The sequence below is a fragment of the Argentina silus genome (assembly GCF_951799395.1).
Source record: "Argentina silus genome assembly, chromosome: 18".
Taxonomy (NCBI): domain Eukaryota; kingdom Metazoa; phylum Chordata; class Actinopteri; order Argentiniformes; family Argentinidae; genus Argentina; species Argentina silus.
This window is the reverse complement of record NC_139672.1, coordinates 5,195,212-5,217,711: the sequence shown is the minus strand read 5'-3', so window position 1 is coordinate 5,217,711 and position 22,500 is coordinate 5,195,212. Positions and strand designations below refer to the sequence as shown.

At 48.4% G+C, this 22,500-nt stretch overlaps 1 protein-coding gene across 3 annotated transcripts in view; it reads left to right on the top strand.

Moving 5' to 3' along the window:
• The window catches only part of ptprfb (protein tyrosine phosphatase receptor type Fb), a 132,863-nt gene that overhangs the window by 85,035 nt on the left and 25,328 nt on the right, over positions 1-22,500 (top strand). For 2 of the 3 annotated variants that reach the window (XM_083690360.1, XM_083690359.1), the window contains exons 7-19: positions 941-1,210; positions 2,511-3,092; positions 3,276-3,409; positions 3,932-4,076; positions 6,463-6,768; positions 7,691-7,884; positions 13,043-13,069; positions 16,355-16,472; positions 16,678-17,256; positions 18,708-18,805; positions 19,314-19,570; positions 20,439-20,520; positions 21,557-21,781. In XM_083690360.1, the coding sequence (XP_083546486.1) occupies positions 941-1,210; positions 2,511-3,092; positions 3,276-3,409; positions 3,932-4,076; positions 6,463-6,768; positions 7,691-7,884; positions 13,043-13,069; positions 16,355-16,472; positions 16,678-17,256; positions 18,708-18,805; positions 19,314-19,570; positions 20,439-20,520; positions 21,557-21,781 (3,017 nt within the window). The remainder of the gene's footprint in view (positions 1-940; positions 1,211-2,510; positions 3,093-3,275; positions 3,410-3,931; positions 4,077-6,462; positions 6,769-7,690; positions 7,885-13,042; positions 13,070-16,354; positions 16,473-16,677; positions 17,257-18,707; positions 18,806-19,313; positions 19,571-20,438; positions 20,521-21,556; positions 21,782-22,500) is intronic. The other variant, XM_083690361.1, reaches the window with a different exon arrangement.

Sequence of the window (22,500 nt, the reverse complement as noted above, 5' to 3'; positions counted from 1 at the left end):
CTCTCAGTCCAATATGATGCTGTCTACGTAATAGTCACTAGCTAGGTTCTTTCTCTTAGACAGAGACACACGTTTAGATGCTATTTGTGGTAACTAAAAGTTACAGGAAAAAAATGTGCGGGGATGAATATAACAGGCTATTTTAGACAGATCTTTGAGATTGAAGTCCTATGTTAATGCTTCCCATGCTGGCCCAGCTATTCAGTATTGCATTCAGCCTCTGCATGGATAGTATCCTATTCCCCGGCGACGTCAACGGGCCCTTTTCGTCTCCATGGGAACCCCTTTTTAATGTCAGCTTATCTGCATATCAGAGCGGCACAAAGCGAGGGAGAGAGAGACAGAGTGAGAAAGACAGGCAGAGCAGAAGGGAGACAGAGGGAGACGGAATCAAACAATGGCGTCTCTCCGCAGGGTCCCTTGGTCTCAGGATGATGCAACTCTCACCACCGTTTGACACACTGACAAAGAGGGCCGATATAGGCTGCTGCTGTTAAAAATCCAACTGTTACATTTTAATGCAAGTTTATTCCGCAAAATGGACGACTGCAGCTCGATTCTAAACAGTCCCAGACTGCCATACAGAAATGGTTCCCTGTTGCTCATGTTGTCTATGCCCGCACATTTGGATGAAAGACATTGGTTGTTCGTCGACTCAAATTATCGACAAATTATCGGGATAGAGACAGTAGAGATTGACAAGAAGGATGGGGGAGAGAGGAGGTCAGAATCGAACCAGGAACCTTGCGATGATGTGGTATGCGCATTAGTGCGCTACGCCACTAAGCGCCCCGACAAACTCATTTATAACACTTACCTTTAAAAGTAACGCTTGAAATTGTATCGTTCGAGGTTTATGAAACTGTATTGACATGTCAATGGCATCCAGACTCACCCCTCTCTCCTCCTCTCTCCTCCTCTCCTCTCCTCCTCTCCTCAGTGCGCCGTGTACCTCCCAGGTTCTCCATCCCCCCCACCAACCACGAGGTGATGCCGGGGGGCAGCGTCAACCTGACCTGCGTGGCTGTGGGCTCCCCTATGCCCTACGTCAAGTGGATGATGGGCCAGGTGGAGCTGACCAAGGAGGAGGAGATGCCCGTAGGACGCAACGTGCTGGAGGTCACCAACATCAAAGAGTCTGCCAACTACACCTGCGTGGCCATCTCCTCCCTGGGCATGATCGAGGCCACCGCCCAGGTCACCGTCAAAGGTGAGAGGTCACTCTGGTCAGGCCCCAAGCCTAACGATCAAATACAGGTGCCCAATCCCAGAATATTCCAGGTGTGACCAACACATTGCAGCAACATTGAAATCGTCATCCCGAGGAGTTGGGTAGTTTAATTCACCTTCATAAGCTCATAAGTATGCTATGAGTCATGCAGCGTTTTTGTTTGTGTGTGTTTTGTTTGTTTTCAAATCCCAGATTGTAGTGTATTTGAGGTAAAAAATAATAATAAATTTTTTTTATTTTAATTTAGTCATGTAACCTAAGCAGTTGGTTGAGTAGATTGATTATCCCTGTCATCAGATGCTTGTTGTGACGGAAGTCCCAGAGAGAGTGAACCTTTGTTGTGAAATGTTTCTACTCCCTTCTAGAACTGCTGTTGGTGGATAAACACAGGCGACCTCAGAACCCCACTCAGAGACACACTCCAACACACACACACACACTCCAACACACACACACACACACACACACACACACACACACACACACACACACTTCTGTTGATTGTAAAGTATTTAGGGGAGAGACCCACAGAGTTTAATAGAGGGTATTGGGGCTAAAAATGAGAGGCTTTGCGAGCTCTCAACGATTATTCTGGGCGTGTATGTCTGCCTGGACCAGATGTCTGGCCTGGAGAGTGTGTGTGTGTGTGTGTGTGTGTGTGTGTGTGCGCGCGTGCGCGTGTGTGTGCTGTCCAGTGCCAGCCTCTCTTTCTGCAGCTGTCTAGTGTTTGCTGTCTGCTGTCCCAGCTTCTGTTATCAGCTGCTGTCTGTATTGATCCCACTTTGCACTTCGCCGGTCGATGTGGAGAATGTCACAATCATTTATATGGACTGCAGCTATGCGGACACCGTCTTAAAGACACAACAGACGGCCTCTCTTTGTTTGTGTTCTGTTTATCTTCTCTCTAAATGTACACCCACTCTGCAATCTTCCCTTCAATAATGGCACGCTGTGTTTTTAAAGTTCAACAGTGTTATTTCAGTCGAGGTTTTTTAAATTGAATGTGGCACAAACTTATTGAACGCATCTTTTCAGAATTAGCTTATGAAGTGCTCTTTTCACTCGTTTTCTTTGGAGTAATGGTGTACAGTCAGGGCTAACAATGATACTACAAGTCTAAAACACGTGCAGCGCCTGAGTTTATATTCGGTGTCTTTCATCACTGTTCTCTGGAGTCTTTTAAGCACAGATTGGTGACAGAAGCAAAGTGTGTTCAGTCTTCAGTGCACACAGTATAAGCCCTGGGTTGAGCTCTCAACATCCCTCCTTCTGCCCCCAGCCTTACCGAAGCCCCCCACCTCCCTCATCGTCACGGAGACCACGGCCACCAGCGTCACACTGACGTGGGACTCCGGTAACCCAGAGCCCGTGTCCTTCTACATGATCCAGTACCGGGCCAAGACCATGGAGAACGGTTTCCAGGAGGTGGACGGCGTCGCCACCACGCGCTACAGCATCGGAGGCCTCAGCCCTTACTCCGAGTACGAGTTCCGCGTCATGGCCGTCAACAACATCGGCCGCGGGCCGCCCAGCGACCCCGTGGAGACCCGTACGGGCGAGCAGGCGCCGTCCTCCCCGCCGCTGGCCGTCCAGGCCCGCATGCTGAGCGCCAGCACCATGCTGGTGCAGTGGGAGCCTCCCGAGGAGCCCAACGGCCAGATCAGGGGCTACAGGGTGTACTACAGCGCGGATATGCAGGCTCCGCTCAGCGCCTGGCAGAAACACAACACAGACGACAGCCGTCTCACCACCATCTCCAGCCTCACCACGGACATCACCTACAGCCTCAGGGTGCTGGGGTTCACCTCTGTAGGGGACGGGCCCCCCTCTGACGTGCTGCAGGTCAAGACCCAGCAGGGAGGTGAGAGATCTGTCTGTCTGTCTGTCTGTCTGTGTGTCTGTCTGTCTGTCTGTCTGTCTGTGTGTGTGTGTGTGTGTGTGTCTGCGTGTGTGTCTGCGTGTGCGTGCGTGTGTCTGCGTGTGTGTATGTGTGTTTGTGTGTGATGTCATCTATGTCCATCTGATCCTGTGTCCCTGTGTCCAGTCCCCGCCCAGCCGTCCAGCTTTGAGGCCGAGGCAGAGTTAGATACCCGCATCATGCTGTCCTGGCTGTGGCCTGTACAGGACCCCATAACTAAGTACGAGCTGCAGTACTGGGAGGCCGACAATGACAACAAGGTATGACCTCCTTACAGCCCAACACACTCTCTCTCTCTCTCTCTCTCTCTCCCTCCCTCCCTCCCTCCCCCCCCACACGCATTCAATTTCACAACTCCGAGCTTTGAGATTGCGGACGGATGAATGTTGCTCTTTACCAAGGTTTTTTACGATGCAATTTCTAGGAATGGGATGTCAGGGGCTGAGGCAATGCAGTTGTAGAAATACAGCCTCCCTCTGTTGCCGGGATAAAGAACTGGCTGTATCGACAGCCAACACAATTACCCTGTTGCTGCTTCTCAATGCAAGCCATGTAATAGCCTCCGTTGCTTGTATTTGGCCTTGTGGAAATATCCTCCCAATCAATATACAATGAGAGCAAATTGTGGTTTTCTCTAGATGTTTCCATTCAACTGTGCAAATGGACCTTGTTTGCATTTTGTGAGCAGCATTGTTTGTGGTATTTACATTGGAAAACCAATGTGTCTGATATTACAAACAAATGAAGTCTTGCTAGCTTCATAGTTGATTCTCTCCTCTCAGATCCACGTGACCTTCAACCCTGCTGGTTCCTACGCCGTGGAGGGCCTGAAGCCTGACACCCTGTACCGCTTCTCCCTGGCTGCCCGCTCCGAGATGGGCCTGGGGGTGTTCACCCAGCCAATAGAGGCCAGGACAGCCCAGTCCAGTAAGTCTACAGCCCTCTCTCCTCTCTCCTTCTCTCTCCTCGTTGACTAACCCAGGTAAAGGAGTAGGGAGAAGTTGCCCCTTAGCCACTGATACTGGGTCAGGTGTTTTGTCATCCCCCTAATAGGATGGGGTAGTATGATCTGATCCTAGATCTGTGAGTAAGGGGAACTTCTGCGAACCCAAGAAAGCCCCAGTCAAAACACCTGCAGCTATCTTAACCAGCAAAGACTCCTCCTCCTCCTCCTCTTCTTCCTCTCTCAAGCCTTTCATGTTGACAACATTAACTCTCCTGCCTCTGTGAATGGGGGAACAAGGGTCAAAGGTACGTTCAGTGTTTCTGCCCCTGCCTGCATTGGTCAACATCATTTTAAGTATCGTATGACATGTTGTGTCTTTTGTTTATTTGTGTGTTGTTTTAAGAGCCAGAGCAATGAACCATGTTGAAGGACTTCACGCGTCAGTCTTGTTTTAAGTTGGAAGGATATTTCTCTCAGATCTATATCATCTACCAGATACAGTATATCTGTGAACTTATCACATTTAGTGTGGCTGCCTCTGAAAGGTGGGCTCTGTGTACTTTGTTCAGCTCCACAGCTCAGCCCAGCTGTGAGTCCCTCACCCAATAACAACAACAATAGTCTAGACACCTGAATATCAGCAGTCAAGTCACGGAGGGGAGAAGAGAGTATAATACCCCGTCCTGTTCCACTTCTTATCTCTCCCTTTTAACTCTCTCTCTCTCTCTCTCTGTCTTGACATGTCTATCTCCCTGGCTCTCCTCCTCACCTCTTACACGACTTTGATATAGCAGTTTTGTCAGGACCCCAAAAACACCTACTATTCAGTTGAATATCCAATATCCAGCCTTGTTTTCATTCAGCTCATCAGCCCTCTTTGTCACCGTGAAGCCTTGTTGCCAGACCTTTGTTGTGGCGCATTCGCTCAAGGCGATGTGTGGGACCACCTGGTGAGAGACACTTCCAATTCACACAGCCCTGCACCAGGAATGGAGGAGTTTCATGTCACACAGCTCCTCAGAGTTTTTTGAGTTCCAGACGCTGCTCTTAAGAAATGCCCCCTGTTGTTGTTTATTGCTCTGGTTCTTTAAAAAAATAAAAAATAAAAACAGACAAACAAAAAACACACACAGGCATGCTAGCTCAAAAAACCCCAGCTTTTGCTTTGAAAAAAAAAAAAAAAAAAAAAAACTTGCTTCTCTCATTTCTATCTCCCCTTTGAAGAATGGTTGCTTATCGTTTCTTATGAGTTTTTTTTTTTTTTTTTTTAGACTGCAAGTTTGAGTAGACTGCATGTACCGTAGCCTACGAATGCTCTAGTGTTTGTTGTTTGGTATTTAATTTGTTTTTTATTTTATTTTTTGTGATTCCCCCATTTAATGTGTTTTATTAGTTTTTCCTCTGGACTGTTGAGAGTTGGTCAAGACATTTTATTATGCTGTCTGTTATCGATCAAAGCTTTTATAGCTGAGGTAATACTGCTCTGCCTACAACATTGACAGAGAGCTTTAATCTCTGAAATCTATATACACTTTTAAACAACATGATACACTACATATTCCAAAGCACTCAGATTTGGCAAGTCATAACTGGTCTCCGCCTCTGGATGGTTCGCCGGGAATTAATTTGCATAAACACACATTCCCTCACCCCCCCCACCCCCCCAAAAAGAAGCATCTCAATTAGACACGTAAGCATCCCCTCCTCTCTAGCAGTACCCTTACCAAGGCCTCAAAAAAAAGCGTTAACTGGATGTGTATATGAGTTTGATATTGAACTGTGTATGTTTGGGGAAGGGAGCTGCTGCGTCGCAGACAGCTACTGCTCTCAGCAACACTTAAGAGAGCTGACAAACACCAGCAGCTGTAATCAAGCCAAAGGCTTTCACAGCAGGGTGTGAACACACACACACACACACACATACACACACTCACACAGCAGATCACACATCCGTGGCCTTTGAAGCTATGTATTCGTAGAGACAGGAAGAGAGGGCAACATAGAAAGGCAATGATTGACAAATCCTAACAAGCATTTTTCTCATTGAGTATTTTCGTTTAAAAATCTTACCTATTCAAGTCTGTTATATTAGAATGATAACAGAGGCTCACCTCGAGGTAGGAAAGGACAGGGTTATGGTTTCGGGTAAAAGGAAGCTTTCCCAGCCAGGCACATATACTCATACTCAATCTTTACATAATGCCATAGCTGGCAGGCACATCCGCTTGGTGGGTTTGATTCATCAAAGTCCATTCAACCAATCTCTCAGTCCAGAGGCTGCACTCCCCTCCCCCCACCCTTGGTTGTATCTTTTATTTTATTTTTGCTTGATCCGTGGTCCTGCGTGTGATTGTGCTCCCCCTGCAGCCCCCTCCGCCCCCCCTCAGGAGGTGGACCTAGTCAGCCTGACCTCCACCAGCCTTAAGGTGAGTTGGGTGGCTCCACCCGCCGCCAGTCGCCACGGCGCCATCGTGGCGTACACGGTCAGCTACCAGGCCACCAGTGGCGAGGACCCCGAGCGCCACGATGTGACGGGCATCAGCGCTGACGCCTCCAGCTACGTGCTGGAGAGCCTGGAGAAGTGGACCGAGTATCAGGTGTGGGTCAGGGCTCACACTGATGTGGGCCCGGGCCCAGAGAGCTCCCCGGTCCGGATGAAAACCAGGGAGGATGGTAGGTTGTTACCCTCTCCTGGTGGAGTCCTCCTCAGACCCTCCATCGCTTTAGTTCTACTGCTGTCTACTACTGTTTCCTACTGTCCTTTTTCCTTGTCTTGACTTGTTTCTCTGGACTCCCTCTTTAACTCCGCTGTACGGTTCTCCTCTGCTCTGTGTACTCCATACAAGCGTGGTCAATGGAAGGTAATAAATGTGGTCCCCCCATCATCCATTCCTTGGCTCTACTTGGTTTCCTCTTTGATTGTGAGAGCTTCTATCCATCTAGGGTCAAGGCCCATCACCCTCTTCTTTAACTGCCACTCCTTTTAACAGACTCTTCATTTACCGTTCCCCTCTTCTTTCCTCTCCTCCTGGTCTTTTCTTTTCTACGCTGTTGCTCTCTTTCCTCATCCGCAGTTCACGTCTGCCCCGCCTCCGAGCCCGGGGAAGTGGAGCAGAACTCACTCACCTCCTTTCAATTCTCCCTCTTTGTCTCTCTGTGCTCCTGTTGTTCTCGGTGTGATGGAGACTGGAGCGCTCCTCTGAGGCATTGGTCTATAATTAATGTGTCTGCAATTGCAGCAACACAGCTAATTTAATACTGTAATTAGAGACTTTGAATGCACTGTTCGAGACTACAAGCTGTCCTGGAGAAGTTTTTTAGGGGCCCAGAAGACATAGGGGGGTCTTAGATATAGCACCCCCCTTACTAAGCAGACTTTTACAGCTCATATACCACCACCACCACCACCACCACCGGTGCCTCCTCCAGTGTGAGAGCCCAAGAAGATTAAACCATTATTTTGACGGTCTTTTAGCTTTTTGAAGAGTTCAGTCTGCATTAAGGATAGCCTAGTCTTCAGAATGTTTTTAAACCAACACTTTCTCCCTCCCTCCTTTCTCCCCTTCCCTACTTTTTCCTCCGTCCCTCTCTCCAGTGCCCGGTGCGCCCCCCAGGAAGTTGGAGGTGGAGGCAGTGAACTCCACAGCCATCCGTGTGACCTGGAAGCCCCCTCTGTCGGGGAAGCAGCACGGTCAGATCAGAGGCTACCAGGTCATCTTCTCTCGTCTGGAGAACGGGGAGCCCCGAGGGCAGCCCAACATCCTGGACGTGGCACTACCAGAGGCCCAGGTACTGACCCCTCACTCTCTCTCTCTCTCTCTCTGTCTTTCTCTCTCTCTCTCTCTCTCTGTGTTTCATTTCCTCTCACTCCCCCTCTCTTACATTTTCTCTCAGAATGTACTCCTCACGGCCTCTCAGCCAAGTGACATATGTGGAATGTGTTTATTTCTATATTCATTTCTCTGTCGCCCTCTCTGACTCTTCCGCTTCCCTTGTTCTCTTTCAGTTGCTCTCTCTCTCTCTCTCTTTCTCTCTCTCTCTCTCTCAACACGCGTCACTTGACTCCAGAATTGCACACGGCGAGATACCCCCGGTTCCTCTTAGCTTAGGGATTAGGAGCTGTAACAAGTTCTATGCTAATTCAAATTGGTGTTAAATATTTCATGTATACTATTACATCGGCGGGGCTTAGTGGAATCAATCCACCTCCCTTTGCGGTTTCACATATGCACTGCCTTGTTAGCCTGTTTATAAATTAGATATATTTTCGTACCCCCCCCCCCCCTCTCTCTCTCTCTCTCTTTCCTCCTTTGTTCTACATTAATGCAAGGAGATCCGAATGGCCCAGGGCTAGGAGCAGAGCTGTGAGATGGATGAGAGATTGTAATCCTTCAGAGGGATTCAGAGATTTATGAATATCTTAATACCGAGACCCCTTCTTCCCTCTTTGAGGAGAGGAGACCAGCCAGGGGCATGTGTCCATGTCTCCGCCTCTGGATGGTTCGCCGGGAATTAATTTGCATGAACACACATTCCCTCACCCCCTTGTTGTCCCCCCAACTCCCCCCCCCCCAAATGGAAGCATCTCAATTAGACACGTAAGCATCCCCTCCTCTCTAGCAGTACCCTTACCAAGGCCTCAAAAACAGTCCCTGGCCTGAGAGCGCTACTGGAGATATTTATGAGATGCGGTGTGTGTGTATAAACCGTTAGCTGTGGTAAAGACCTGGTTCAGATCCCAAGCGGTGAGCACTGCCGCTGTGCCCTTGAGCAGAGCTATTAACCCCCATTTACCTCGGCAAATACCCTGCTGTGTAAATGGACACTACTGAAGTGGAAGCTTTGTTTAAGTCACCTTGGAACAGGGTATCAGATACATCCCTGCAGTATTTTACAGAGTAGACTGCTGTCTCACTGTGCACTCAATGTAGACTAGACTGGAGGCTTGCTATGCACTTAAGGTACATAGGAATTTGTTAGTGCCCTAGATTGTGGACAGGTTTTTTATCTGGTGGTATCTTCTGACAGCGGCTGCCACTCACGGGGATCTAGCGATGTACTGTACCAGTTTCATCGACAACCAGCATGCGTGTTTTAGTTGTTCTTCATGGAGTGAACAACAATGGACAGGGGGGGAGGGACAGATATGTTTTTCGTGTCAACTTGTACAGACATCTTTTGTTTTGGGTATGTACAGTATGAACTGAGTATGACCCTTTCCTGTCCAAACACCAGCCTGTTTAACAATGTCGCAACCACACCTCCCGCACGCACACATACACACACACACACACCCTTGGCATGTGCACAACACACTCTTGGTAACCAGGGTGCCGCTCTTTCTCTCAGGTTTGCGTTCCCCTTTCACTCTAAAACCTGAATTCCACCTCCGCCTCCGCCTCCGCCCCCCCTAGATCTAGATGTACTGTAAAGACTGGTGAGTCAGTAGCAGGGTATTGCGTGCGGATCCGTCACCCCTGGTTGAGTCACCAACACCAGATTAGGTTCTCTGAGACGCTGCTGAGTCGCAGACTTGCTCGGGCCCGTCCAGACAGACGTCATTAGGACCTGTGCGTGTGTGTGTGTGTGTGTGTGTGTGCGTGTGTGTGTGTGTGCGTGTGTGTGTGTGTGCGTGTGCGTGTGTGTGTGCGTGCGCGTGTATGGGTGTGTATGTGTCCGTGCGTATGCGCGTACGCTATTATACAATCTTTCATTTTCTCACACTTCCTACAACCATTGACATAGCTGCTGTACCCCCAACGACACAGTAATGGAAAAACAACAAAACAAGACCAAACTTGACTGTTGTAGAGCTGTCGGTTCTCACAACGCTTGTAGGCGTTCTGGTTCCTACTGTAAAGACAACCTGACTCACTTAGAGACAGACAAAGCACCAAAAGAGACACCCGTAATTGCAAACGAAACCTGTTGTCTTCCATAATATTTCTCACAGAAGATGTTTTTCAGTCATTGTCCTGTAGATTACGTTTTTTTCCCTCCACCCATTCATCTGTTATGGCTCAGCCAATGATAAATAAACGATAGAAACCAGACCCAGCTCCTCAACACCCCAACCCCCCCCCCCGCACCCCCATGGCGTCCACTCAAAACTCTGAGCTGTCTCAATGGATTGGAGATCTTAGTCCAGCCCCCACACGTCAGGGAAGCTTCTCTACTCTCTCTCTCTATCTATCGCTCTCTCTCCCTCTCTCTCCCTCCCTCTCTCTCTCTCTCTCTCTCTCTCTCTCTCTCTATCTCTCTCCCTCTCTCTCTCTCTCTCTCTCTCTCTCTCTCTCCCTCTCTCTCTCCCTCTCTCTCTCTCTCTCTCTCTCTCTCTCTCTCCCTCTCTATCTCTCTCTCCCTCTCTATCTATCTCCCACCCTGCTTCTCTCTACTCATGGCTAGCTGAAACACCGGGAGGAGAGCTAGGCTTGTTGGTGCGTAGGCAGATTAAGAACCTTTTTTTCTTTTCAAGCAGGAGCCCACAAACGGCCTGATTTCACTGCTAAATTTAAACAGCGGGCCACGTTAACAGTCGGTCACAACGACCCCCTCTCAGCTGTATCATTATCAGGGCCATTGGCTCTAACCTGAGGGGGCCTGTCCACACCACGGAGCCTGCTAGATGATTACACACAACCGCTGCAGTAGCTGGTCTACATGTTTTTCCTCATTCCACATTATTCAGTGTTAGCATGGAGCATGAAGTCATACCCCATTTAGGTTTAGCACTGTTCCTACGCTTGAGACTTGGGTCTGCACAAATCCCCCCCCACGTGTGTGTGAGTGTGTGTGAGTGTGAAAGAGAGAGAGGGAGAGAGAGAGAGAGAGAGAGAAGAAGAGAGTGAGAGATAGAGCTATGCGTCAGTGCCTCTGCGGCCTTGGCTGCCTCAGATTGGAGTTGAATGGGAATTTAAAAAAAAAAAAAAGAGAGAGGAGAGAATCACCTCAGCAGCGTTTCACTCCATCAATCACGGCGGCTCCTTCTCTTCCACATCACTCGTTCTCTTTCTCCTTCTCTCCGTTTTATAGCCACCACGTCTCAAGCCCGTGTCATCACATTTGCATTTGCCCGCCTGAAAATTGCCGTGCTCCGTTTCAACGAACGACGCTTATCAGCTGTGAGATGTTTTCAGCTCGCGATGGCATTTGAAGTATAAACGAGGGGTAATTTATACATATTTTTAGGGAGGATTTGTACAGAAAGCATAGCGGTTATGATAGCAACTGATTACGCCTGAGATGAGATAAGAACTCGTGCGCGAGCCCTAATGTGCTTGGGTGCTCCGGTGACACGCCGAGCAGAGACGACTGTAAACAAATTAGGCAATTAGACACGCTGCAAACTGTTATTCATGAAGTTCAGTAGCAGCTGTTTTTAAACGAAGGCAGCGGTAGTCGCGGTGGTTGGTGCAGTTTTTTGATGAGGCGTGTAACTGGAGGGACTTTGTGTGGGCCGACCGGGGCTGGGCGTGGCTGCTTAACGATAAAGAGTGTCTGGAGAGGAGGAGCAGAGAGAAGCAGGCGCTTTTGTCTTTCGCTTCGCCATCAGTCAACGTAGGAGACCAGCCCTGCCTCTTCGACGCTCTCCGTCTGAATCAGCAGCCTTGGGAGAGTTTGATCTCCTCTGTCCCCTTGGTCCTTGGTTTAAAGATGAGTGTGTGTGTGTGTGTGTGTGTGTGTGTGTGTGTGTGTGTGTGTGTGTGTGTGTGTGTGTGTGTGTGTGTGTGTCTGAGATAGATAGATGTTCACTCAGCAAAGTAAAAAGGAGCTACAGTACATAGGCCTTTGCGTGTCCTTGGAACAGTGACAGGCTTCAAAGTACATCGGCTCATAATTGATTGTTTCCTTCATAGATGCAAAGTGTCTTTGAGTACAGTACTGAGAAAGGCGCATGCAAAATAAATGTATTATTATTATTATTATTATTTTATCTGCTGCATCTACCCATGAATCATTATGTCAGTGTGGGTGTTTGCAGCAGCGCGGTTACAGAAACTCCACTGGGGGAAACTACTGGTCACGTTCAAGACCTTGGTTCAACCACCTCCCAGTGACCACCCAATGGTGGCTGAGCGCTGCTCCCTGCGTGGCAGCGCGGCGTCTCGTTGGGCCGGGGAGGCGGTCAGGGTTTGATGGGGTCCGGCAGAGCGGCAGTGGTAATAGGATTTCACGCTCTGCACCGTCGCAGCCCCGCAGCACAAAATGGGCTTTTACTTCCCCCAGGAATCACTCAGCCAGCAAAGAGAAACTTCAGAATATACTGTGTGTGTGTGTCTGTGTGTGTGTGTGCGCGTGTGTGTGTGTGTGTGTGTGTGTGTGTGTGCGCGCCTGTGTACTGTATTGAAATATAATGAAAAAGGGGTTTGGAATTTACCTAAGAAAAGGAGAAACACTGTAGGGCCGCCGAAGCGTTCTTCTGTCTATGTTCTGGTGAGTTATGGTAGATAAGTTAGTTAGAATGTTTTATGGTAGGGAAGGAGTCACGGTTTTATTTAATTTCCACTAAAACGGGGGAACAAGGCAGTGCCTCTGGTACAGTTGAAGTGCTTCATCCAAATGTAATTCACGATCTATAAAGCTGTCCTTGACCGATGGGTCGACCGGATTGTTCAGTTGCTGCACCCACTCAAACAGGGGCCTACGGAGATCAAGGTGTACTTCCTTTCATTAAACATGCATTATCTGTCTTTTTTATCTCCATTTATCTCCATCCTTGCTCTCTCTCTCTCCCGCGCTGTCTCTCTCTCTCTCTCTCTCTCTCTCTCATCCTCTTCCTCCCTCTCATCCTCCCTCTCACCCTTCCTCTAATGCATGACACTGTTGACACCCACATTTGTCTGTCTTTAGGGGAAAAAAAGGCCTGAGTTCTTTTTTTCCCAGTAGTGTGTGCTCCCGTGTCTCTGACTCATTTCTCTCCCCTCGTGTCCTGTTTCTCTCCCATCAGTGGAATATAGAGGAGTCCACCGAGTATGTGAGTAACTCATGTGTGTTGCTGCTGCTGCTGGGTTGTGAATTGCAGTGCACTGTGTGTGCTTGACATGCATAAGGAGCAATCAGCTCCACGAGCATGAACACATTCTTTTATCGACCTCTCCATGATTATTTCTTTTATTTTTTTTAACCAATTAAATTCTAATCCCATTTTCCTGTAACATGAAGGTACGCACACACACACACACACACACACACACACACACTCGCACACACAGATTTATCCTTCATCACGCATCAAGACCCGTCATTCACCATTCAGAGCGCTGAAAGGCCACATCAGGCCACTGCAGCTACTTATGATGTTTCGTCTGACGCCAATCAGGTCCCTTCCTCGCCACCCCCCACCCCCCCACTCCCCACCCTCACCCCCCCCCACTGCGTCAGCTGCCACATTTATCTACAGATATCCCTGCCTTTTATCATCTGAACATTGTACAAGCCTGTCAGCCCCCTTTTCATGTTCTTTGCTCTCTCCCCGCAGCTGACTGTTCTCTCCCCTCGCTGTCACCTTCCTTAGTGCTAACTCATTACCCCGCCAAGACCTTTTACCTGCGCTCACACACCGTACAGCAAACGACATCCACCAACACACCCACACACAATACAGTACAGTACAACACAGACCCTATCAAAGAGACAGTATTGCCTGTGTTGTGTTTATATCTGTGTGTACTATGAATGTGCGCCTGTAGGTAGGTGTGTGTGTGTGTGTGTGTGTGTGTGTGTGTGTGTGTGTGTGTGTATACATGTGATAACACTCTGTTCGTACGCCTCCCCTTGGCTGACTAGATAGATAGATATGATCCCCGAGGGGAAATTAAGGCGTTACAGCAGCTCACATCACAAACGACAACGACAAAATAAAGTGACAATAGAATAATACAATAAAATAAAATAGTACGATTTAACATCCCCCCAGCCTGACTCTGATCACCCCGATCGAGCCAGCCGGAGGAGGAGTTGTACAGTCCTCAGTGCCAGCCGAATCTAAATGGAAGTGATCTCTGTGTAGCAGGTAGATGATGGCATCATCCACACCAACGTCTGCCTGGTAGCCTAAACTGCAGGACCCCCAAGGATGTCTTCACCAGGGGCCTCATGAGTACACAACATTGTCTGGCACATATCATGGCTCTTTTCCTGCCTGGTGTTCATTAGCAGCTCACAGACACGGGGCTGTTAGATTGTGTCAGTAGAAGACGTGTGTTCACTCCCCCTAGTTATTGTTAGGAGTCAGCCATGTTGTGAAGGTACTGTAGGAGGTGTCAGACACCATGCCACTAATGAAGTGTGACTTGCCACAGGCAGACGTCAACACATCCCTTTAACCCTTAACATAGTCAACACATCCCTTTAACCCTTTACATGGTCAACACATCCCTTTAACCCTTTACATGGTCAAAGCAAGCCTGCCAATAAGACGTTATTAGGTGAATAGATGCCTGAGGTTTTAATAGACTTTGAAACCTACATGTTTTTTTATTAGGCTAACTGTCGAGTGTGTTCACCTACAGACAGTTATGGCCAATTGTATATTATACAGTTTGTATAATAATCATTGTAAGATGCACACCTGGTTCTCTCCAGGTATGAAAGGGCATTATAAAAGATAGTAAGTCAGTAATGAGATCTGTGCTGTTTCACAGTTTAGAATCTGTTTCTACGGATTATAGTATCGCTAATGCCCTTTGGTGCCTCATAAAGCATTGGCTCTGAAGGAAACCCACTGTAAAACCCTCCCTTCATTAGAGTTTTAAAAGTGATAAGAGACACAATTTGACTTTGGCAGAATGGAGAGATCACTGTGAATCCCATGGCAGAGACTGTAAAAGTCATTTTGCATGATTAAAGTAATGAGACTTCTCTCCATAAACTTAAAAGGTTTTATGATAATTCTAAAACATTTTCATCTCGTCTGCTCCTCAGTCTCTCAGGGATAGTATGGGACTATGAGCGACCCCCTGAAAAGTCACGGTAAAAAAAAAAAAAAGAAGAAAAAAAAACATTGTCAAACAGAGTCGGGTTATAGAGACTATAAAATATACTTCCATAATTAGAAAATTAAACCTTCATTAGCTAGAGAAACGGTATTAGGCAAAGCCCTGTAATATTAAGAGAATATGACGGCTTAGTGAAGTCTTTTCCAGCAGGAAGGCTTGCAGGCTTTGGTTTATTTGTCCTCACTGTGGTACCGGTCACATGGAGAGAACTCCAGGATGTGTACTCAAGCTGCAGGCGCTAATTTGCTTGGGGTTCCAAGTGTGTGTGTGTGTGTGTGTGTGTGTGTGTGGTCGGTCAAGTGAGTGCTGTCATTAAGTGCCAATGCTTCAGAATCCCTGGCACTTCGAACAACGGTCGATTGTCATGTTTGTTTGCTGTTCTCTTGGTCTTATTTTGTTACTATCATAAACTGTTCTATTGCCGGTTTGTTCAATGCCGTCCACCTTTTGTGTCAGTGTTTCTTGCTGCTGCCCTGCTTAGGCTTTTGGCCATGGAAGTGGAACCGGTTATAACAAGGAGATCTTTGGCTTTATACAAATAACCCATTTCCCTTGGGACAGCTACAGTAAGAGCACAGCAGGGAATCCATCTTTGACTGTCATTTCATTTTGAGATGACAGGCTCTGCAAAATAGTACAGTATATATTACGCCCCCTTTATTCTGGCAGATGAGATATCTAGTTTCTGTCTTTTAGAGAGGCTGGAGGGTCCTTCACTGTACTCTCCTGCCGCAGGAAATGGAGGTATAGTGCATGAGTTCCATCTAAAACCAAGAGACATGGGTCCGACTAGTTTCTGATTTCCAGTCCAGGCTATGGCATGGCAAGAGCAGGCATTAACACTGACACACTGGTGCTGTTCTGGTTCGGTTGGTTATTTGGTTGAGGGGTATGTACTTTATGGTTTGGGCCAGGAGTTTTTCCTGACCATGTTACCTGCCCAGGAAAAACTGCTAGCCCTACGTATGGTGGACAGAGTGCCTTCAAAGCCTTTCTCCATTAAAGAGATATTGCCCTCATAATTCCATCAGTGTTGATTGCCTTTTGAAACTAACCTGATTTGGCATTAACTGACAAACTGCAAATAATGGAGAAGGGTAACTGGTTTTTTGGTGTGTGTGTGTGTGTGGGAAGGTTTGTGCTTGTGTGAAGGGTTGGTGCTTTTTGGATACTCAGTGTAAGGGGGTGTGACGTGTCACTCACCACAGTCCGCCAGCCTGTCGACCATGACCTCTGACCCCTGGTTGTGTTCCATTTATCAGGAGGCCATCATCACTGGACTCCACTCTGAGACGACCTACTCTGTGACTGTGGCAGCGTACACCACCAAAGGAGACGGGGCTCGCAGTAAGGCCAAGGTCATCACCACCACTGGAGCAGGTACGACACCTCCAACCAGACCTGACAGAGCTGCTTTTCTCATTTTTGGCGTTATAAATCATTGTACTTTTCAAAAGTACAGAGCCAAGAGGATACCAAGGTTGAAACCATTATAAAACACTTTAAACCTCAAACCTCACTCTGAACCTCATAACACCCTTGTCCTCTCCCTCTCCCTCTCTCTCTCTCTCTCTCTCCCCCCCAGTCCCAGGCAAGCCCACCATGATGATTAGCACCACCTATGGAAACACGGCCCTGATCCAGTGGCAGCCTCCTAAGGAGATGGTGGGGGAGCTGATGGGTTACCAGCTGCAGTACAAACGTACCGAGGACGAGGCCTTCATCTCCCGGGAGTTCAAGAGGACCGACGACCACCACACCGTCACCGGCCTGCACAAGGGCGCCACCTACATCTTCCGCCTCAGCGCCCGCAACCGGGCGGGCACGGGCGAGGCCTACGTGAAGGAGATCGGCACCCAGGAGGACGTGCCCAGCGGGTTCCCTATGAACCTCCGCGTGACGGGGCTGACCACCTCCAGCACGCAGCTGGCCTGGGAGCCCCCCGCCCTGGCCGAGAGGAACGGGAAGATCGTTCAGTACGTGGTGGTGTACCGCGACATCAACAGCCAGCACAACACCACCAACCGGACCTCTGACACTCGCATGACCATCCAGGGTCTGAAGCCTGATACTACCTATGACATCAGAGTGCAGGGGTTCACTAGTAAAGGAGGGGGACCCATCAGTCCTAGCATCCAGAGCAGGACCATGTCCACCTCACCCGGTGAGAGAGATGGTTACTCTACATGTGTACAATACACACACACACACACACACACACACACGCACATGCATGTATCACACACACACACTCACACACACTCATACACATGCGTGTATCACACACAAACACACACACTCTCATACACATGCATGTGTATCCTCTGGTCCTCTGTGGCTCAGTCGGTAGAGCACGGCGCTAACAACCCTTAGGTTGTGGGTTTGATTCCCGCTGGGACCTTTTATACCGAAATATATACGCACTCACTGCAATGTAAGTCGCTTTGGATAAAAGCGTCAGCCAAATTACATGTATATTTTACACACAGACTGACTCATCTTCATTCCATTCACGTACTGTAGGTACATTCATATGCAACATGTATAAAGGCATATCTCAACGCATCAATCCCCACAGATCTGCACATAATAGATGGAGTGGAGACTTTCCTACTTAAAAACACTTGTCACATCCCATCACATCCCATCACATCCCATCACATCCCATCCTCCCAGCGTTCCCTCCTCCCTCCTCCCTCCTCACCTTCCCTCATGTCTCAACTACAGCACCTAGTGAGATTGTGGCTGATAATCTAGTTACACACTGCACACACACAGCCATGTCAGCGTGCTACACACACAGCCATGTCAGCATGCTACACACACACACACAACCATGTCAGCATGATACACACACACACACACACACACAACCATGTCAGCATGATACACACACACACACAACCATGTCAGCATGATACACACACACACACACACACACAACCATGTCAGCGTGATACACACAACCATGTCAGCATGATACACACACACACACAACCATGACAGCATGATACACACACACAACCCATGTCAGCATGATACACACACACACACACCCACACACAACCATGTCAGCATGATACACACACACACACACACACAACCTTGCCACCGCACGGCCCATTCCTCTCACGCACACTCAACAACTGCACATTATGCGCATGTATTATCTAGCAGATGTGCGTGCGTGCGTGTGTGTGTGTGTGTGCCTATTTTAGGACTGTAAATTCTCCTCCCACCACCTTAGTATACATTTCATGGTCATAATCATGTTGAACTCTGTTATGAATATTTTATTGGAATAATCGGGGGGGGGGGGGAAAGCAATGAACACGCTTTGGGGATTACTGCTCTGTTTAAGTGTTTGGTAACCATCCATGCATGGGATTGAGGTATTAATCGGGCCATTTTTTACCCCATGGGGCTTGTTTGGTCTGGCCTTTAGAAACCGATGCATGTTCTAGAATCTAGACGCTCCATTATTGGTTCTAACTAGCCATGAAGCGATACCGCTGTGAACGCCATTGTTGATGTGGATTGCGTACACAGAGAGAAGGGCGTGCCTCGTCATCCTTGACATTCTAACCGTCTAAACCCGCTCTCTTACACCTCCAGCGTTCGCCACGAGCTTCGGCGTCAAAGCCGTCATGAAAACCTCCGTCCTGCTCACGTGGGAAGTGCCGGAAAACTACAAGTCCCAAGTGCCTTTCAAGGTAATGAGCCAATTTATATTAGAGGATGTGATACTGCCGCGGTGCTTCTTCATGTTCATTTATGAGGCTGTGAATAATGTGCGGTGTCAAAGCGATATCATATCTATTCCCACCTCACAATAACAGAGTGCAGGCAGACACGTTGAGGTGTGAAAACTGTTCAGTATGCACCGAGAGGCAGGGACACATTACTTATTATGAACCTCACACTTTCACTATTTAGCATGTGAAATGATGTGGTAAATGAGTAAATAGGTGGGTGGCTAAGCAGTCATGAGTAAGTATAGGTGAGGTGGGAGGGGTGCCTCCCTTAGGTCTTTGGGCGTCTGACTCGGTGGGTGTGTGTGTGGGTGGGTTGGTGTGAATGTGCAGGTGCGTGTGTGTACGTGTGCACGTTTGTGCTTGTGTGTGTGTGTGTGTGTGTAAGGTGAGCGTGACGGTGTGTGTTGATGATAGGTTACTGTGTGTGTGTGTGTGTGTGTGACCACCTCCCCTGTGCACGCTGTAGATCCTGTACAACCAGCAGAGTGTGGAGGTGCAGGGGAACCTGAAGAGGAAGCTGATCACGCGGCTGCAGCCCGACACGGACTACTCCTTTGTGTTGATGAGCAGAGGGAACAGCGCCGGGGGGCTGCAGCAGCAGGTCTCCATCCGGACCGCGCCAGACCTGCTCAAGACCAAGCCTATCCTCTACAGCACCCAGCAGACCCACGGGGGCAAGCTCACCATCGACCTGCCCAAGGTCCAGACCACAGCGCAAGTCAGGTCAGTGGTAACAACAACCCACCCTATGTCCACCAGACTACGGCCCAAGCCAGATTAGTACTCACTGAAGACTAACTCTCACCAAAATCCAGAGTACCGCACACATGTCAGGCCAGTGCAGATTGTGTGACACAGACTCAGTTAGATTGGGGAGGGGGCTCAGTGTAATAGAGTAAACCCTCCGAGCTGTGACCGATCCTCTTCTAGTGCCCTGTCCAAAACGCTAACTAACGTAGCATAACCGCTGCTGATTCCAGCCCTGTACTGTAACGCCCGATACCGTAAGACCAGCTGCCTTCAATTCAATCAACTCAGTGCACACTTAAAGCCAAGGCCTTGACAACGGTGTCATTTCTGCTCAAATTACCGGACCAAAATTGCACCTGACCTAGCCTAACACGGGAATGTCTGGACCAGGTCCAGGCTGAATCCATCTGTCGCCTATGGTAACCGAGGTGAGGGTTGAGGGGGGGAGCCCTTTGATTAGACCGTAGATTACTGTGCCGTCGAGGAGAGCGAAGTCTCTGAGCAGATTGACATTTTGAGTGCAGGTGATTGAAGGGGGGATATCTTGTCAGACATGTCTTCTCCCGACTCTGAAACGAACGGAAAGCTGAATCAAGGAGGGAGCAGAGGAGCAGAGGCGAAGGAGGGCTGACTTTTAAATTGGATGAAGTCTACAGTGCTGGAAAAGTTTAAACAAGAAAGACAGAGAGAGAGAGAGAGAGAGAGAGAGAGAAAGAAAGATGTCAGACAGACAGACAGACAGACAGACAGACAGACAGAGCTGATTCTGTCCGGCCCATGGGTTTGTGTGTTCAGGTATCATTAAACTTCAACTTAACTGTAACATTGCTCTTGTTGGCAGGTGGTACTACATCGTGGTAGTGCCAGTTTCCCAGTCGTCGTCACGGCGATGGGAGAACCCAGACGAGATGGACCTAGATGAGGTGAGTGCTAGCCAGCCAGCCAGCCAGCCAGCCATCAGCTGATTGGCCAAAATGTCAGGTGAAAGGTCACAGACAGCCCCAGTGACTACAGGCGTTTGTCTGCTCCAACTGGGCATGAAGTCACACGCCTCGGCTAATTAGCTCTCCCATAGTCAGCCCGGGGGAGGGAAAAGGTAATTGGTTCATTTAAATCCATGAGTCAGGTGGTTCAGATCCTGGTTTGAAATCATGCCTGCAGCCCTTACAGGTGTGGTGGATTATCTGTGTGTGTGAAAGTGCTCTGAGGCTTGATAAACAGGTGGCTCACACTTCCAACGGAACTGCCTTTTCTCACTGACTCATTGTGAATGTTTTAAGGTAGATAAAGTTAGCGTCCTTTTTGGCAACATATAACAATGTTTTTTCATTTTGTTCAGTGAGACCTTTGGGGATATAAAAACAACACAAAAACACATGCTCGAACATACATTTTATAGCTCAGTTTTAAGACAACGTTCAGAAAAAAACTCTTAATTTAATTTTTAATTGGATTTCTGTACACACCCGCTATTGTTTTTTTAGGAATACAGCTTTATCCCAGAAGATATAACAGTAGACGCATAGAGATGTAAAAGTCCCTTAGCCATTAAAACAGACCAAAATGGCAAAGATTAATCAACACAACTGTCTTTCCCTCTCAGACTTTATGGTTTAATACAATTACATGTGAAGAAACACTTGAGAAACCTCTACAGAGCCCCAATGCTGTAGTGTTTGCAGGACCTGCTCATTTCTTATTGAGTATGTTTTGATCATACGGTGCTCCATAGCAGATGACCTGGCTCACCTCCACAGACAACTGTCTGGGAACTCTACTTCACAGATCAAGGAGTGTGTGTGTGTGTAACTTTATCCCAACTAACTTGTAGCACTGTACTACATGTGGATACTAATGAACACAATTATTTTGTTGGTCTTTCACCTCATCTTTGATATCCCTAGTCTTTCTGTCTCACTGACCCCCTTCGTCACCTTTGCCACCTGACCCCTTCCCTAGCTGCTGGAGTCAGGCGAGGGTCCCGTCCTTCGCCGTCGGCGTCAGGCGGAGTCTCCCAGACCGTACATCGCCGCCAAGCTGCCCTCCCTGCCCGCCACCTTCATCCTGGGCGATGAGAAGAGGTACAACGGCTTCTACAACAGGCCCCTGCCCAGCCACCAGCAGCACCTCTGCTTCGTCCTGGCGGCGCTCAAGGAGCAGGAGCAGGACGCCAGCGATAAACACGTAAGGACTACGACACACTGAAGCGGGAGAACTTCAATTCTGCCCCTGTCTTCTTCATCTTCTTCATCTTGTTCTAACTCCGATTCTAATGAAGGGCTGTGAGGTTCTCTCTGAAGTGTCAAACTGAATTCCGATTGGTATCCTTGCAAAACAGCTCCTAATTGAAATAGTTAAGTCTATATAAGAGGGGCAGAGGGATACATTCTTTCTCTTTCCTGTGTCCTGTTGTGAGGTTCTCGTCATGTTGTGAGTAGCATTGTTTTGGGATGACCTGTGGTCATCTCTCTATCTCTCTCTCTCTAGTCTCTCTATTAAAGCACATAGTGATAATTACAAAACATAGCCAAACCTTTGTGTGGAAACTGATATTATTATAAATGCTCTACAATACAACCCACTGATACTACTACACACAAACACATGCACACATGGTGCTACACACACAGAGAAACACCTCTAACGACTGACCCTAGGTCAGTGGAGGATAGGAGGTCCACAGACACCCTGTGGAACCCTAAACCTAACCACTACTGAGGCCGTAGTGGTCGTTTAATCAATGTCAGGTGCTCACGCTGTCGTCAAATGGCCCTAACACGGAGCCCGTCTCTCTGTGGGACAGTCTGAGTAAACTTCACTGCAGGAGAAGAATGAAAGTCAACGATAGCTCAGGGCTCCTGGAGCACGCTCGCCATGCATATTCAACAGCTGTGCCCTCAGTG